The following is a 17,087-nucleotide window of genomic DNA, read 5'->3' on the forward strand; positions in this document are numbered from 1 at the left end:
AAACTCCCAGGTGGGAAAAGAGACAGTGGACGTAGGTAGCACAGTAATTAAGAGTATAAACATTAGAAGGAGAGAGACCTGGATTCAAATCCCAGTTCTGCCACTTACTAGCTATGGGACCTTGTATAACCACCTATTTAGCAACAAATACTTGAGTTTCTGGTACAAATAAGGCATTAACCGAGTCACTGTGAATAGTAATAAGAAGTACGGATATGCTCTCTGCCCCGTGGAGTTTACAGCCTGGTGGACCGATTATTATCTCTGTGTTATTCCTGGTTGCCTCGTCCTTACTTCTCAAAGAGTTGGCAAGATTAAAGTAGGTTAGTAACATGTTGAAAAGACCTACACATAGTAATAATTCCATTTGCATTATACAACTATATCTTAACATTGAGTGAGGCTGAAAACTTTTATCTCATTTTTTAAAGATTCAGCAAATAGTTGAAAACTGGACCTACCAGTTTGCCTGTATCTGTACAATGGCAAAATATCTCTTAAAAGATAAAAACCTGGAAGACTAGTTGTCTGTTTTCATATTAATAAAACCAGTTTTACTAAATTTCATCAAATAGTAAGATTAAAAAGAAGGAAAACATCTTTCTGGATAGTTTACTTTTGAAAATGCTAAGGGGTACCTGGGTGGCTCAGTCGGTTGGGTGGCCGACTTCAGCTCAGGTCATGATCTCGCAGTCTGTGAGTTTGAGCCCCACGTCTGGCTCTGTGCTAACAGCTCAGAGCCTGGAGCCTGCTTCTGATTCTGTGTCTCCCTCTCTGTCTTCCTCTTCCCTGCTTGCTCTCTGTCTCTCTCCCCCTCTCTTTCTTTCTCAAAAATAATAAACATTAAAAAAAAAAAAAGAAAATGCTAAAAAATACCTTATAGGAAATGAAAAAGGAATCTACATGATACAGGATATTAATATTAGAACACAAATCAAAATGTTACACACCATTCAAGAGGTTCCATCAAATACATAAACCTCAAACATAAAGCAATCCTATTATTACTTGTAGAGTGGCACAGCGTATCTGGAGAATCGTCATCAATAACAAAAGCAGCTGATTAACATGGACTGAGTTCATACTGAATACCAGCATCTAAACTATTTACTCTGCATGCACTTTCTCATCATATACCCTTCTCTATAAACCAGTAAGACAAGTACTATTTTTATTCCTATACTTATATGAAGCAATTGAAACTTAAGAGCAATTAAGCTGCTTGCCTAAGAACATATAACTGGTGAGTAGCAGAACTAAGATTCAATGGGGCGCCTGGGTGGCTCAGTCGGTTAAGCGGCCAACTTCGGCTCAGGTCATGATCTCGCGGTCCATGAGTTCAAACCCCGCGTCGGGCTCTGTGCTGACAGCTCAGAGCCTGGAGCCTGTTTCAGATTCTGTGTCTCCCTCTCTCTGACCTTCCCCCGTTCATGCTCTGTCTCTGTCTCAAAAATAAATAAACGTTAAAAAAAAAAAATTAAAAAAAAAAAAGAACTAAGATTCAAAATTGGGTCCAACTCTGGGACCTAGACCCCAAGCAACTACAGTAAGCTTCCCTTGAGAATTTAAAAGAACAGGAACGCCTGGGTGGCTCAGTTAGTTAAGCGTCTGACTCTCGATTTCGGCTCAGGTCATGGTCTCCCAGTTTGTGGGATTGAGCCCCACATTAGGTTCTGTGCCGACAGTGCTGTGCCTGCTTGGTATATTCTCTCTCTCTCTCTCTCTCTCTCTCTCTGCGCCTCCCTGGCTCTTTCTTTCTCAAAATAAACAAACAAACATTAAAAAAAAATTTAAAACAACAACTAAGAAAGGGGCACCTGGGTGGCTGAGTTGGTTAAGTGACCAACTCTTGGTTTCAGGTCAGGTCATGATCTCACGGTTTGCGATCTGAACCCCGCGTCAAGCTCTATGCTGGCAGTGCAGAGTCTGCTTGGTATTCTCTCTCTCCACACCCTCCCCCATTCACACTGTGTCTGTCTCTCTCAAACAAATAAATAAGCTTAAAAAAAAAAAAAAAAAGTAAGAATGTTAAGTATAACCCTGTTAGATCGGCTTCACATCCACATCCGTCCCTAAATGCCTACAATGTCCAGGATGACTGACATACTCAGCATTGAGATTAGAGCCGCAGATAATAAGGAATAATTACAGGGCTTTAAAGAGACAAGTATCATAGTAAAAAGGAAATCTGTAAGGAAGAGGCTAGCTAGTCAGGGCACTGCTGGACAATCTAAATTTGAGGTGGCAGAGACCTGATGTAGGGTGACAATACTAAAAAGGGAAAAAAATTTTTTTTCAATTATGGGAAGCAATGGGATTTGATGACAAACTGGATGCATGAAATAAAGAGAAACAAACCTAATAGAACCCACCAAAGTTTAGGCGGCCATGTTTTGGAGAACACAGAACTGCTAACAGATTCAAGAATGCTTTGGTTAGAGGTGCCTGGGTGGCTCAGTCGGTTAAGCGTCCGGTTTTGGCTCAGATGGTTCGTGGGTTCAAACCCCACATTGGGCTCTGTGCTGACAGCTCAGAGCCTGGGGCCTGCTTCAGATTCTGTGTCTCCCTCTCCTCTAATCCTCTCCTGCTCCCATTCTCTCTCTCTCAAAAATAAATAAACATTAAAAAAAAAAAAAAAAAAAAGAATGCTTTGGCTAGACTAAGTCAACTTACCACTTTGTTCAAATTCAGGCCACTGGAATTTGGGTCCCGCCCAATGGCCCAAAGCAGGCAGTCAACATCTGGAATCGTGGTCAAGGTGGGATTCCTACCAGGAATTGAAGTAACCATGCAGAGTTCCAAGCCTGAGGAAGTCTTTTTAACTTCCTTGACCTATTGGCAAATAAAATTGTGTTAATTGAGGATAGGGAGAGAGGAAGGAAAGCAAAGAGGAAACTAGAATCCTTAACATTTAAAAGATCCCCACTGAATCCTACATGTGGATCCTCCATGCTGACACATTCACTTTTGCCCAAAGGCCACCAACATGGCAACTCCCAGGGGCCAAGACGGTTTCCTAAGTTGGCCCAAATCACCCAGCCAATGGCCAGAAATGTCAGCTGGAAGCTCGTGTCAACACCCTAATGCTTCAGCCTAAAAACAAGGCATTTTAGGAGTGCCTAGGTGGCTGAGTCGGTTAAGTATCCAACTTCAGCCCAGGTCATGATCTCATAGGTCATGAGTTCAAACCCCACATCCAGCTCTTACTGTCAGTACAGAGCTTGCTTGGAATCCTCTGTCCCCTGTGCTCTCTGCCCCTCCCCTGTTCACGTGCTCACTCTCTCTCTCTCTCAAAAATAAATCCTTAAAAAAATTTAAAAACAAGGTATTTTAAACTGTGCCTCTTAAAAATGGTGATAAAAATTTAAGACACAAATATAAGCACAGTGATTCGCAACTACAGCGTGGAGAGGAAATGGGCTGTAGTAGCATCACTAAGACACTTCCTCACACCCCACAAGTGATATTCTCCTAGATGTTCTTAATCAGAATGAGGAGAAGGTGATAGTCGAGTCAGAGAAGCTGGTGCATGTGGTTTAGTAAAGATCCTAAAGGGTGCTGACCCCACTACCAGTTTAGTACTTTTACAAATTCATAAAGCAAGTTCACATTTATTATTTTACTTGATAGGACCATCACCGAGAGGGGGCAGCCATGGGAGAAAAATGCTTTTATAAGCCTAATGCTCCAGGAAAATTCTGAAATTTAGTGATTCCCTAAGAAGTAAAGTACTTTATAATTTGATCCATCTGCAAAATTCAAAAGGGTATGCTTTAAAAATAGATTCCATAATATTATTTCCTCAAAATATAAACTTGGAAATTAAGGATGTTCAATAAGGCATTTGAGCACCAAAAAAATGAAGTTTTAGTTCTAACTAAATTCAACTACCAGATTTTTAATCTTTTATACCTTGGCTTCACTAATATATTGAGAAATACAGCTGTGTAGGATAAAGAAAAGAATTGGTAGTACTCTAGAAAGGGAACCACTGATGGGGGTAGACACAGAGTTTGTGTTTATAAAACACTCAGGTGAAGCTGAAAGCAGAAAGTGTGATTCACAACATACAGAGGACCAAGGGCTATCAGCGTGACCTGGGCTTGGGCATACCTGTGAGTACTTCAGGACCTCTATGCCAGAATTCTCCAGCTCTTCAGTGCAGTTTGAACTGATAATTGAATCAAAATTTCTAAGTACCTGTATACAAACAGAGCCACCAGAGGGATGGGTGGTGGGAAAGGAATAAAATTTGATTAAAGATACGTTACATGATTCAAAGGGGCACCTGCACTCCAATGTTTATAGCAGCACTATAGATAATAGTCAAAGTATGGAAAGAGCCCAAATGTCCATCAACAGATGAATGGATAAAGATGTGGTGTGTATACATACATACACACACACACACACACACACACACACACACACACACACACAATGGAGTAGTGCTTGGTGATCAAAAAGAATGCAATCTTGCCATTTGCAGCAACATGGATGGAAGCAGAATATATTATGCTAAGCAAAATAAGTCAGGCAAAGAAAGACAAATATCATATGATCTCACTCCTATGTGGAATTTAAGAAACAAAACAGATAAACATAAGGGAAGGGAAGCAAAAATAATACAAAAACAGAGGAGACAAACCATTAAGAGACTCTTAAATACAGAGAACAAACTGAGGGCTGCTGGAGTGGAGGTGGGTGGGAGGATTGGCTAAAGGAGTGATGGGCATTAAGGAGGACACTTGTTGGGATGAGCACTAGGGTCTTATATATAAGTGATAAATCACTAAATTCTATTCCTGAAATCATTATTACACTGTATATTAACTAACTTGGCTTTAAATTAAAAAAAAAAGGTATGTTACAAACTTGGGAGCCAAGTATCAGTATCCTCCCTCCTATCTCTTTCTTCATTCACAGCCATATTGTAAGTAGAGTTTTAATCTATTTTCCTATGTCACCACCAATGTCTGTATTACGTCTGACTTCACCAACTCCAGTTTTAGAGTTAAACAGGCAACCTTCAGGCTTCTACTATCTTTGCCATGTCCTTCTCCTCACAAACTTGCTCCTCTTTTCCATAATTATATCTCGGGACCAAAAATTCTCCTTCCTGTTTCAGTATTCCAGGGCAGCTTCCACTCTGATATGATTTAAGGGAGGATCTCTCTAGCAAAATCTCCTATCTAAGCAAAAGAGTCAAGAGCATGGCCTTGGAGATTTTTTTGTGATAATCAACATGCAACAAACCCCAGGCAGGGTAAAAATGGGAGGTTTTGGGGCACCTGGGTGGCTCAGTCGATTAAGCGTCTGACTTTGGCTCAGGTCCTGATCTCACGGCTCTTGAGTGCGAGCCCCGTGTTGGGCTCTGTGCTGACAGTGCAGAGCCTGCTTAAGATTCTCTCTCTCCCTATCTTCCTCTCACTTGTGCACATGCACTGTCTGTCTGTCTCTCTCAAAATAAATAAACTTAAAAAAAAAAAAAAAAAAAAGGTGGGAGGTCTTGAGTCATTCGTAGGATAGTTCTAAAACGGAGTTATACCAGGACAGGGAAAAGAGGGAGAATGAGCCTGATGCATTGGGGTTTAGGGAGGGCAGGAAGGCCAAGTACAGATGCAAATGAGCCTATTTTCCAAGTGCAGGAATTATGCACTCTATTGGCAAACTGCTGCAGCTTGTTTCCTTATTCTCCTGGGGGTTAATTATATGACAAGTCTCAAAGCCAAAGAGAAAGTTCCTTCGAGTATATGTTGACCTGGGTTATCAGTTTCCCTTGTCTCCTTCTATTTGCTCAAATAATCAAGAATTAGAACCATAGCATCTGAGTGGTTAGGGATCTGATAAATCCTGTCCTCAAAGCATTAAATGACTTACCCAAGTCACACGCTTGTTAAGGTCAGTTAGATTCTTAGGCCAACACTCTTGCTATTGCCTCAAACCAGGTCTCTGAAAGCTCTAGTACTGTACCAAAATCCAGTGGTACTTCCATGATTAATTTAAAAATATAAAGTAACACTTCACCAGGTAAGACACAGAGGCTGCATTTTAGCAGAAAAAAACTGTTGACCCTTGAGCACACGTTTGGACTACATAGGTTCACTTATATGCAGATTCTTTACAGTACAATTCTGTAAATCTATTTTCTCTTAGGATTTTCTTTTTCTTTTCAAGTAAGCTCTACGCCCAATGTGGGGCTTGAACTCATAACCTCAAGATCATGAGTCACATGTACTCTACCCACTGAGCCAGCCAGGTGACCTTCTCTTAGGATTTTGTTAGTAACACTTTCTTTTCTCCAGCATACTTTATTCTAAGGATTTGATATATAATACACATACAGGAAGCGCCCAGGTGATTCAGTCAGTTGAGCGTCTGACTTTGGCTCAGGTCATGATCTCACAGTCCGTGAGTTCAAGTCCCACATTGGGCTTGCTGCTATCAGCACAGAGCTTGCTTTGGATCCTCTGTTCACCCCCGCTCTCTGTCCCTCCCCTGCTTGCACTGTCTCTCAAAAATAAAACATTAAAAAATATATACATAACACATTTATGAAATATGGTAATTGACTATTTATGTTATTGGTAAGGCTTCATGTCAAGGTTAACAGGAGGCTATAAGTTTTTAGGGAGTCAAAAGTTACACTCAGATTTTCCACTGCACAAAGTGTCTGCACCCCTAACCCCCAAGTTGTCCAAGGGTCAACTGTACTGGCCTGGGCTTTCTAAGATCTTAGCTGACTCTCAGTTATGATGCTAATTAATAGTCACAAAACCTTGCTTGGTCTTAATTTCATCTATCAATGACATTTCAATAAGATGATCTATAAGCTGCCTCTATCATTATTATCTTTATATTGTGGTAAAAAATACATGACATTAAATTTACCAACTCAACCATTTCTACAGATACAGTTCCGTAGTGTTATGTATTTTCACTTAGTTGTACCACCCGTCTCCCAAACTTTTCTCCTGTCCTTAGACAATTCCCCATTTCTTTCTGCACCTAACCCCTGGCAACCACCATTCTACTTTTTGTTTTTCTGTGCTTGTCTACTCTAGATACCTCATGTAAGTGGAAATCACATCAGATACATCTTTTTGTGACTGGTTTATTTTACTTGGCATGATGTCCTCAAAGTTCATCCATGCTAGAGCATGTGTCAGAATGTCCTTCCTTTTAAGGCTGAAAAATATTTCATTGCACAGATATACACATTTTGTGTATTCATCTGTCAATGGACACTTGGGTTGCTTCTACCTCTGGGCTATTGTGAATAATGCTGCCATGAACACAATTGTGCATGTAGGTTTGGTAGGTTTTCTTTTAATACAAAGAATTAAGCAAATTTTTTTGACTGAGTGTTAATAATCTAACACTACCTCCTGACCATGTGAAACTGATTTCCAGGATAAGAAATTAACCCGACAGTCTGTTCAATTTAACTAATATTTATATTTAAGCCTGCATATTTCCTTACTAAGGCACCTGATATTATCTAGCACTTCATGAAAAAAATACCAACCAGTTTGATGAAATGAAAATCATTATCATCTACTGGCAGCTGGTAAGGACATGAGGCCCAATTCAACAGCTCCTTTGTGGTTTCACACAGAACAAACCAACCAACCTCCACATGCTTTGGACCCTAATATTTAATGACAACATAAGAGAATATTTTAAGTGTGGACTTTTAAAAGATTAACATCAAGCAAAGGGAAGGGAAAAGGACAGAATTTACCTTATCATGGCGTATCATCAGCGATGTCTTTGAACCCAGAGCAGAAAGAATCCCAGCTATCTCTACAGCAATGTAACCCGCACCGACAATGACACTGCGACTAAAATGAGATAGAGGATTAATATTTTTGTAAATAAACTTATTTTGGAATAGTTTTAGATTTACAGAAAACTTGAAAAGATAGCACAGAGACGTCCTGTATACACTCCGCCCAGTTTTTCTACAAGTTAACATCTTGCATAACCATGTATCAATCACCCAAACTAAGAAATTGGCATTGGTACACTGCTATTGACTAAACTCCAGGCTTTACTCAGACTTCACCAGTGTTTCCATTCATTTCCTTTTGCTGCTCCAAGATTCAATCCTGGATACTACATGGCAATTTTACATGGAAAATATCCCTTTGTAGAAGGGAAATAGATTGTTAGTTGTTAAAAGTTCTTTAGCCTCATTTCTTCAGAGAGAAAACAAAAAAAAAAACCTTTGACACTAGAGATGATACCTCATGAGGGACCTTTGCACTTAAAACTAAAACTGGCAACATGCTCACCACAATTCTTCCCTGCTCAGAACTTCTCCTTGATCATTATTCAATTCTACCAATCTTTGCAATAGGTTAAAGGCCAATTAAAGCAAGCCATTTAAGTTGTCAGGTCTGAATTAAAACTAGACTCCCTGCATAAATTTTGGTCTAAGAAGGCATCTTAAACACTAGATAAATGCTGACGGAGGTCAGAATCAGTGGTGGAGAAGGTGATCCTGGGCCTAGAGCAACGAAGGGTACTTCCAAGCTGCAGCCTACAAGGTAAGTGCGGAGCCATCCCATTCAAGGCTGGAGTTCTTGAACACTTTAAGCACAGTCCTCGAACATCATTATAACGCTTGGATAAGAAGTAAACCATCTGGGGGCACCTGGGTGGCTCAGTCGGTTAAGCATCCGACTTTGGCTCAAGTCATGATCTCATGGTTGGTGAGTTCAAGCCCAGTGTTGGGCTCTGGGCTGACAGCTCAGAGCCTGGAGCCTGCTTTGGATTCTGTGTCTCCTTCTCTCTCTGCCCCTCTCCTGCTCACACACACACACACACACACACACTCTCTCTCTCTCTCTTTCTCTCTCTAAAAAATAAACATTAAGAAAAAATTTTAAAGACATAGACCATCTGGGAAGAACAAAGGAAACTCTTCTTTACCACCTTCTAATGGTAAGGTATCCATGTGGTGAGTCTGTGCCATCAGAAGGCTCTGATCTAGATAGAGGATGAAGTGTGAACCCAAATGGTTGCAAGTCAGCTTATCTCACAACCCAGGATTTGACAAGAGAAATGTCTACATAGCCTGGAAACCATGAACAGTTCTTCTTCCAGTGCTACCTCCCTCTTTTCTACTATACTTGATCTCTTCTCCTTTCTTTGGGTCTTCCCTCCCCTTCTTCTTCCCCTTACCCATTTTTCTTCCCCAAACACTTATTATTACTACTTTGGTTAAGCATTGCACTAGGCGGGGTGGGTAGCAGCTCCCACCCTGGAGGAATTCCTGAGGGGAGACACGGGCCGGCATGTGCCAAAGCACTGAGTCACCAGTTAGTGTGTGCAGGGTCGAGGACTCAGAAAACACTCTGGATTCCTGAAAGATGAGCAGCTCCTACAGGAGTGAGGATATTTCTAAGCAGAGGGGACATATAAGAAACAGGTGTAAACAAGCTAGCTTCTTCAGAGAACTGTGACCTCAGTGTTTTGCTCTCAGCTCCCAGAGGCACCTCTCTTCTACCTCTTACAACTTTAGTATCCCCCAGAAATGATCTTATATCCTCCAAGTTCCCAGAGCATGTCTCATCATTTATGGCCCTTGGAACGACTTGGACCACAACATTCCACAGGTCGATGCCCCGGCCTCCATCCAACCATAAGTGCAATGAGGGAGTGCCTGCGTGGTTCAGTTGGTTAAGCATCTGGCTCTTGATTTCAGCTCAGATTATGATCTCACAGTTCATGGGTTCAAGCCACGTGTCGGGTTCTGACAGTGCAGAGCCTGCTTGAGATTCTCTCTCTCTCCCTCTGTCAGAATAAATACACTTTAAAAAAAAAAAAAGCCCAATGAGGGTAAAAACTGAATCATACAGCCCATAGCACAGGGTACCTTACCTACAGAATCTGTTCTTTCTTTAATTACTTACTTACCAAATTAACAATGATAAAGGACTCTTACAAAAAGAAAAAAAAATTGTTCATTCAGTTCCTATGTTCCCAGAGTCTTTTGTTTCTAAAATGCATACATTCATTTATTAAATTTGTATTGGTAGCATTAAAAAAATTTTTTTAGGGGCGCCTGGGTGGCGCAGTCGGTTAAGCGTCCGACTTCAGCCAGGTCACGATCTCGCGGTCCGTGAGTTCGAGCCCCGCGTCAGGCTCTGGGCTGATGGCTCGGAGCCTGGAGCCTGTTTCCGATTCTGTGTCTCCCTCTCTCTCTGCCCCTCCCCTGTTCATGCTCTGTCTCTCTCTGTCCCAAAAATGAATAAAAAACGTTGAAAAAAAAAAAATTTAAAAAAAAAAAATTTTTTTTAATGTTTATTTTTGAGAGAGAGACAGAGTGTGAGGAGGGGAGGGGCAGAGAGAGAGGGAGACACAGAATTTGAAACAGCCTCCAGGCTTGAGCTGTCAGTGCAGAGCCCAACACAGGGCTTGAACTCATGAACCACAAGATCGTGACCTGAGCCAAAGTCGTACGCTCAACTGACTGAGCCACCCAGGCACCCCGCTAGCATTTTTTTTTAATGTTTATTTATTTTTGAGAGGGAGAACATGAGCAGAGGAGGGACAGAGAAAGAATCCCAAGCAGGCTCCACACTGTCAGGGCAGCACCCAGCATGGGGCTCGATCTCGTGTACCATGAGATTATGACCTGAGCTGAAATCAAGAGTCCAACGCTTAACCAACTGAGCCACCCAGGCACCCCTAAATCATTTATTTAAAAATTTTTAATGGACAAGTATCTATAAAGAAGCTTCTCTGAGGGTGAGTCTAGATTGACTTACATCATCCAAACGTGACAAGTCATGACCACATTTATGGGAACATTCTCACATGTGTCATCATTCAATCCTAAAACCAAACAGTACAGGGTGGATCGTGAGGGAAGAAAAGCTGTTCTCTAACATAGTTGTATGCCCTGCAGACAGCAAATCTAAAAAGACTGTGCTTTTCTCAAAGCCAGAAGATGGCCTGATCCAAATATCTCAATGGGAGGTTTTCACTGCAGCTATGGAACTGCAGAGAAGCCCTCATGCCCCTTATTAACTGTGGCTCCAGATCATTAAAGGTAAAGGCATAGACATGGATCATTAGTCACCCTCCACGAAGGCCTTTAGAAAAACACAGGATTAAGACCTCAACTGGACTGGCAGCACCACTGAGGGAGCAGCAGAATTGAGCAATACTGATTCCAGCGTGAGTGCTACTCAGAAGGGGACAAAGGCCAGTCCCTGGGTGAAAAGGGTCCCTCCTCCAGCCCCTACGTGTCCTTGCTTATCAGGAGTGAAAGGAAGCTCTCTCCATCTAGAAAACCTCCAACTGGCAGCTTCTTCAAATTAGAGAAACAATCTTCCTCAGTATATTTTTTTCTCTATGTATCTAAATCCATGACAAATTTATACTAAGGTTTTGGACAAACACACATAAAGGACAAATTCAGAAAACCTATTTTTTTGTGACAGTGACAAAGCCTTCGTTCATGGAGATTCCCTTTGCACTAGCTGCTTTGGAAACCAGAATCAGTTACTTGAGACACATTATCACTTGATGCTGTATCCAGGTGAAGAAAGAAGATCATTTTAGGACTTTACTATTTATTCTCCAAAACCACCCTATATTTGATTCTGGTCCAAAAAAGTGCAATGAAAGATCCAAGTCATTCACTGGGGTATTAGTGGATGAGATACCCAAAGTTGAAAAAAGAGAAGTAGGAGAAGACAATTCAAGGAATGCCTGCATTTAATGGTTGGGAAGGGGAGGAAGAAGAAATGTTAGCTAGAGAGACTGAGGAAGAAGGAACACTGAGGTTGGGAAGGAAACCAACTTACCCAGGCAACTCTTCCAGTTGGAAAAATCCATCACTGGTAATTCCTAGGCTGGCACCTATATAGGAAAATGCAATACAGATCACATAGACTGAGGTTCCTCTTGTAAAACAACATCAACGTTTTGTACAGGACCCAGACATTTTCTCAGCCATCACATTCTGTTTCAACAAGTTTTATCCAAGTTTCCACTTAAGAACCTCCCAACCCAGTCTTCCCTGAGTGCACATTTTTGTTCTGTCTAGGGATAAAAAAAGAGCAGTAACAACCACCTTTAACATTTCTCTGAGGAACTAGGATCTTCTTGGCCGTCATGAATAGACTCTCTGTCAGCTCTGCTTCGCTCTCCTGCCCCTTGGCTCAGCCTCAACCCTCTTCGCCATTTTTCTTCAAAAGTTTCAACCAACTCTTCCCTCACTGCAGATGACTTCCAAATATCCTAGTTGTGACCTTCTCCCTAAGTTCCAGTCCCATATTTCTAACTGCCCTGCCATATAATTCTACTTTGCCTCAAACTCAGTACGTTTAGAACTAAACCTTATGTTCCAACCGTATCCCTCTCTCAAGTTCACCAGTTCAGTTAAATGGACCACCTTCCACCAATAATCCAAATGAAGTCCTAAGTTGTCAATCTGTGATTCCTTCTCTCAAGGGTCCGCCACAATATCTAATCAGCCTGGGTAGCTCAGTCGGTTAAGTGTCCAATTTTGGCTCAGGTCACGATCTCACGGTTCATGGGTTTGAGCCCCATGTCAGGCTTGCTGCTGTCAGCACAAGAGCCTGCTTCAGATCCTCTGTCTCTCTCTGTCTCTCTGCCCCTCCCCTGAGCTTTCTCTCTCTCAAAAATAAATATTTAAGAAAAAAAATTTTGCACTTTGCTAAATTCAAGGCACCATGATGAAAGGACACATCCTGATTTCAGGTGTGATGAATACGCTTTTTGTAATGTGTCCTGAAATACAGTACCTGACTCTCCCTTCTCAGAGTCTGTTATGCCCGTTCTCTTCTCTGATGCTGGCATGGAACAGTGGCTCAGTTAACTGTCTGCAGAACTGAGCTTTTCCCGTATAGGTCAGATACTAATGCTGGGCTTCGTAACCATGTCTTCACCCCCTGTACATTCTACTGTGACAGCTTCCTAAACTGATCTCCCTCTGCTGTAAGTCACTGTCAGATTAGTTTTCTAAAATTATCACTTAGATCTTGTCACTACCCTATTTATAAGCTAACCATTATTTGACCCAGTTGTCATGAATTATAGATTCCTTCACTTAACTCTGTAAGTCTCCACAATTTGGCCCTGACCCTCTTCCAGTCTCAGCTTAATGAATTTGCCCCCAGAACTTCAGTGCTGGAAAAACTGGTTGAATTGGCTGAATGTCCTTCGAAGACCTCTTTATTACCCACTGGTTCTTTCGGTCTTCCTCTTCCTCAGCATATACCACTCAGTGTGTGAGCCCCTTTCCTGGTAAGTTGTTTTGCCTTATGCCATCCCTTAGTAATCTGTCCCACCTGTGAACAACCCAAGGCTCACTGTCTAGAAAACACCATCTAGGGGAGCATCTGGGGGGCTCAGTCAGTTAAGTGTCCAACTTGAGCCAGGTCATGATCTCATGGTTCATGAGTTCGAGCCCCCGCATCAGGCTCTGTGCTAACAGCTTGGAATGTGGACCTTGCTTCAGATTCTGTGTCTCTCTCTCTTTCAGCCCCTCCCCTGCTCTCTCTCTCTCAAAAATAAAACTTAGAAAGAAAGAAAGAAAGAAAGAGAACAAAACTTGGAACATTTACCTTTTATTTCTTTGCATTTGTTTTTATTACAGGTTTTAAATTAATAAATGTATGTATCTTAAAAATCCAAAAAGCAGAACAGAGCATCTAGTGAAAAGCAGAAGTCCTTCCCACCCTCAACCTCTAGGACCCTCAGAGAGTCAGCATGACAGGGCTTAGAGTATCCTTCCACAGATATTCCAGTGTGTGTACAGTCTCCCTGCCTTTTCAGAAATTTCAGAAAGACACAAATTGGAGCATACTACACACGCTGTTCCACACCTTGCTTTTTTGACTTATCAATCCTGGAGACTGTTTCATATTAGGATGCTTATGTCCAATCTTCCCAACTAAATTTTAAGGTACTTGAGAACAGCATCTTACTATCTTTTATGGTAGTTGTTCTTGACCTTTTGGGAGTCATGAACCCCCTTTAAAAACCGGTGGCAAGTTTTGGATCCTCTCCCCAGAGAGAATAAAACACATAAATGCACATACGCTCAAAATTTCCCATATAAATTCAGATTGGTCACGAGTCTTCTGAAGCCAATCCAGGGAGAATACAGAATATGTATAAGCTATGATCACCACCCAGAAAGACCTTATAATCTAGTTGGGGAGAAAGACATGAACAATGTTTCTTATGTCAGAATAAGGCAGTATGTTCATGGCTCATCCCTGTGTGCACAAAATGCAAGAGCAAATATGACTACCTGAAAATACTTACTACTTTAATTCTAGAATTCTCTATGTAAGAAAACTGCACACAGAGGCTTAACAGGTAATTAAGTTTCATCCCTACAAGATTTCACTCCCTTGAACAAAAGAGTAACTCAAGACCTGTCTTGTAAATAACAATCCACGTGACAAATTCAGGCAGATGACAATCTCTGCCATGCTGAGAAGGAAAGGAACAGACTCTTTGCTGATTTTTGTTCGTGTGTTACTTGTAGTATGTATGCGTTTGGAGCTGGAAGAAATATCTTTCTTCACCCCATCACGAGCTACCACTTATCCCAATTACATCTAGGTTCTGCAGAGACTTTCTCTCATGGCTGTGTGGCCTTGTCCAAGAGAAAGAACTGGTATAGGCAGATCCCCTGGCATGGCTTGTAAGGTTGAAGACAACAGTAAACTCCTCTTGACTCTTACCAACAAGCATTTGCCTTCAGAAGACTCACCAGGGATCTCGCTCTCCTGAGGACGAGAGGGCACGCCACCAGTGGCAATCAGGATGTGAGGAGCAGTGTATTTGTTCCCACTGACTTCTACTGTGGGCTTGGGATCACTTGTGAATGCTGCATGGCCATGGATGATTTCTATATGGGACTGGAAAAGGAACCGTGACATTGACATTAGCCTGTTCTCAACATAAAAACACCTATGGCAACTTATCAGCTCTTTCCATTTCTCTACAGAGGATTTGGATTTTACATTTACCAATGCCAAGACAGCTCTCTAATGTTTTAAGTTTCTGCAGAACTTCTGTTAATTGATACTTAGGTAAGGGGGTTGCCAGTTGATTGCTGGAAGTGTACCTTAAGAAGATGCTATCTTGGGCCAAAATCCAGAGACTGAAAAATAAAAACATGTGCAAATCACCTCCACAAGGAAAAACGCTACATCCTTGTCCCCGGGAATTGAGGGAGAAGGTCTTCCTCACTTGCAATGAAATCACACTGAAGAATGGCGTGTCTGGAGGAGGGACAGAAGGCCGAGAAAGACAAAGGATAAAGGTGAAGGGAGTAGAGGCAAAAGAAGGATATTTTGGCCAAGGGAGGAAAATGCAGTGCTTCTGTTTTCCTAAACAAAATGGAAGAACCAGAAACATGACAATGAAGTTCGATGCTAGAGATGTTGAGAATGCAGACTCTGGCATCCTCTGAGCCAGGGCCTCCATCTAGGGACTGCTGGCAAGCTTCTGAAGCCATGATACGTGCATTGACAAGCAAATGTGGGCAACTTACCAGGATAATGGAATCGTGGAAGCCTGATCACAAAATAGCATGTTTTAACATTTTGGAACATGATTGGTTCTGAATTAAGTTATTTCCTCCTTTCCAAACAGCCCTTCAGGCCTGTTTTATAGATGCCCTGCTTTAGCCAAGCTGACTTGAGATCAATGCCAGAAGCCACAAGAGAAACTTTCCTTCAGAAGACAAAAAGGGTATGGGTCAACCCGCAATAACAATCATCTGGGGGAGGAACTGATATAACGTTTATTTTCATTTCCTAAGATATTTGACAGGTTTCCTTTCCTCTTCAGAATTTCTGCATCAACTGTAAGTAATTCCTTTCCTATAAGGTCACACATAGTTAAGTTCTACGACACCAAGATTTGTTTTGTTTTGTTTTTTGCTGTTTTCTGAGTGATTTTCCTGTCTCTTCTGCAAAAGTATGTTAGCTTGCTCCAATTAAAAAAAAATTGATGTGGATGTTTTAGTATAGTGAGTGGTACCTCTACCATGTCTAAGAGCCTTAAAATCTCTTGTCACCAGTGTAGAGGGCACTGAAGGCCCCAAATATTTCTCCCTTGAATTGGGGAGTAAGGTCAGAAAATATCACCCTCCAAAAAATAAACCTAATGAAGAAGAATTGACATAAAAATATATGAGGTTAGCCATCTATAGAAGTAACTCATCCTAAAAATGATTTATAAACATGCTGCCATGGGACTATGGTGGCCCAAGTATCACTAAGAATCTACAGATTGAAATATAATCCAAGCTGTGCAGAAATCTTAGAAACTGCAAAGTGAAACCACAAAGGCAAACGAAGGGTGGTGGGAAATATGCTGTCAAGAAAAAGCACAGCTGGAAGGTGCACCATTTATCAATGCCACCAGCAGTCCCGAGTTGAAGAAGTACGACACCTAAGCACTAAAGCAGAAAAAGCCTCAGACTAACAAAGGACCATATAGATTTGCTAAAGGCAAACACACCCTTGCCCAGTGTTCTTAGGCAAAGTAATCAGACTTCGTTCACAGAAGCAACTGTCTGAACCATAATTTGGTCTGTTGAGCAGATCTAGTCACCAAGGACGAGGTTGCTGTGAACAAATGAACAACAGCTTTCCAGCCAGACGGTACTTCTGATTTTAATGAATTAACTAGCATATTGTTGTGTACATCAATCTCTTGTGTTTTTGGTTTCTGGAGCTAACTGGAGGGCCAGACCTACTCAAGGTACAGCCATGCTGTGACACCTGGTCCACCAATCATAGCATGCACTGCCCGCTCTGTAGAAAAAAGACTGGCCAGGGGTGCCTGGGTGGCTCAGTCGGTTAAGTGTCCGACTCTTGATTTCAGTTCAGGTCACGATTTCACAGTTTTGTGGGTTCAAGCCCCGCGTTGCTTGACATGTTGACTACACGGAGCCTGCCTAGGATTCTCTGTCTCTGTCTCTTTCTCTGCCCCTTCCCCACTTGCACTCAGTCTCTCTCAAAATAAATAAATTTTTAAAAAAAGAAAAAAGAAAAAAGACTGGCTTACTGAGACATACA

At 41.6% G+C, this 17,087-nt stretch overlaps 1 protein-coding gene across 2 annotated transcripts in view; it reads right to left on the minus strand.

The window, feature by feature from the left end:
* Positions 1-17,087, minus strand: part of GSR (glutathione-disulfide reductase) — a 44,697-nt gene that overhangs the window by 8,756 nt on the left and 18,854 nt on the right. For both annotated transcript variants that reach the window (XM_058720191.1, XM_058720192.1), the window contains exons 5-9: positions 14,768-14,915; positions 11,823-11,877; positions 7,745-7,844; positions 4,114-4,200; positions 2,674-2,832 (exon numbers count right to left, since the gene is read on the minus strand). In XM_058720191.1, the coding sequence (XP_058576174.1) occupies positions 2,674-2,832; positions 4,114-4,200; positions 7,745-7,844; positions 11,823-11,877; positions 14,768-14,915 (549 nt within the window). The remainder of the gene's footprint in view (positions 1-2,673; positions 2,833-4,113; positions 4,201-7,744; positions 7,845-11,822; positions 11,878-14,767; positions 14,916-17,087) is intronic.

Source organism: Neofelis nebulosa, chromosome 3 (genome assembly GCF_028018385.1).
Source record: "Neofelis nebulosa isolate mNeoNeb1 chromosome 3, mNeoNeb1.pri, whole genome shotgun sequence".
Lineage (NCBI taxonomy): Eukaryota > Metazoa > Chordata > Mammalia > Carnivora > Felidae > Neofelis > Neofelis nebulosa.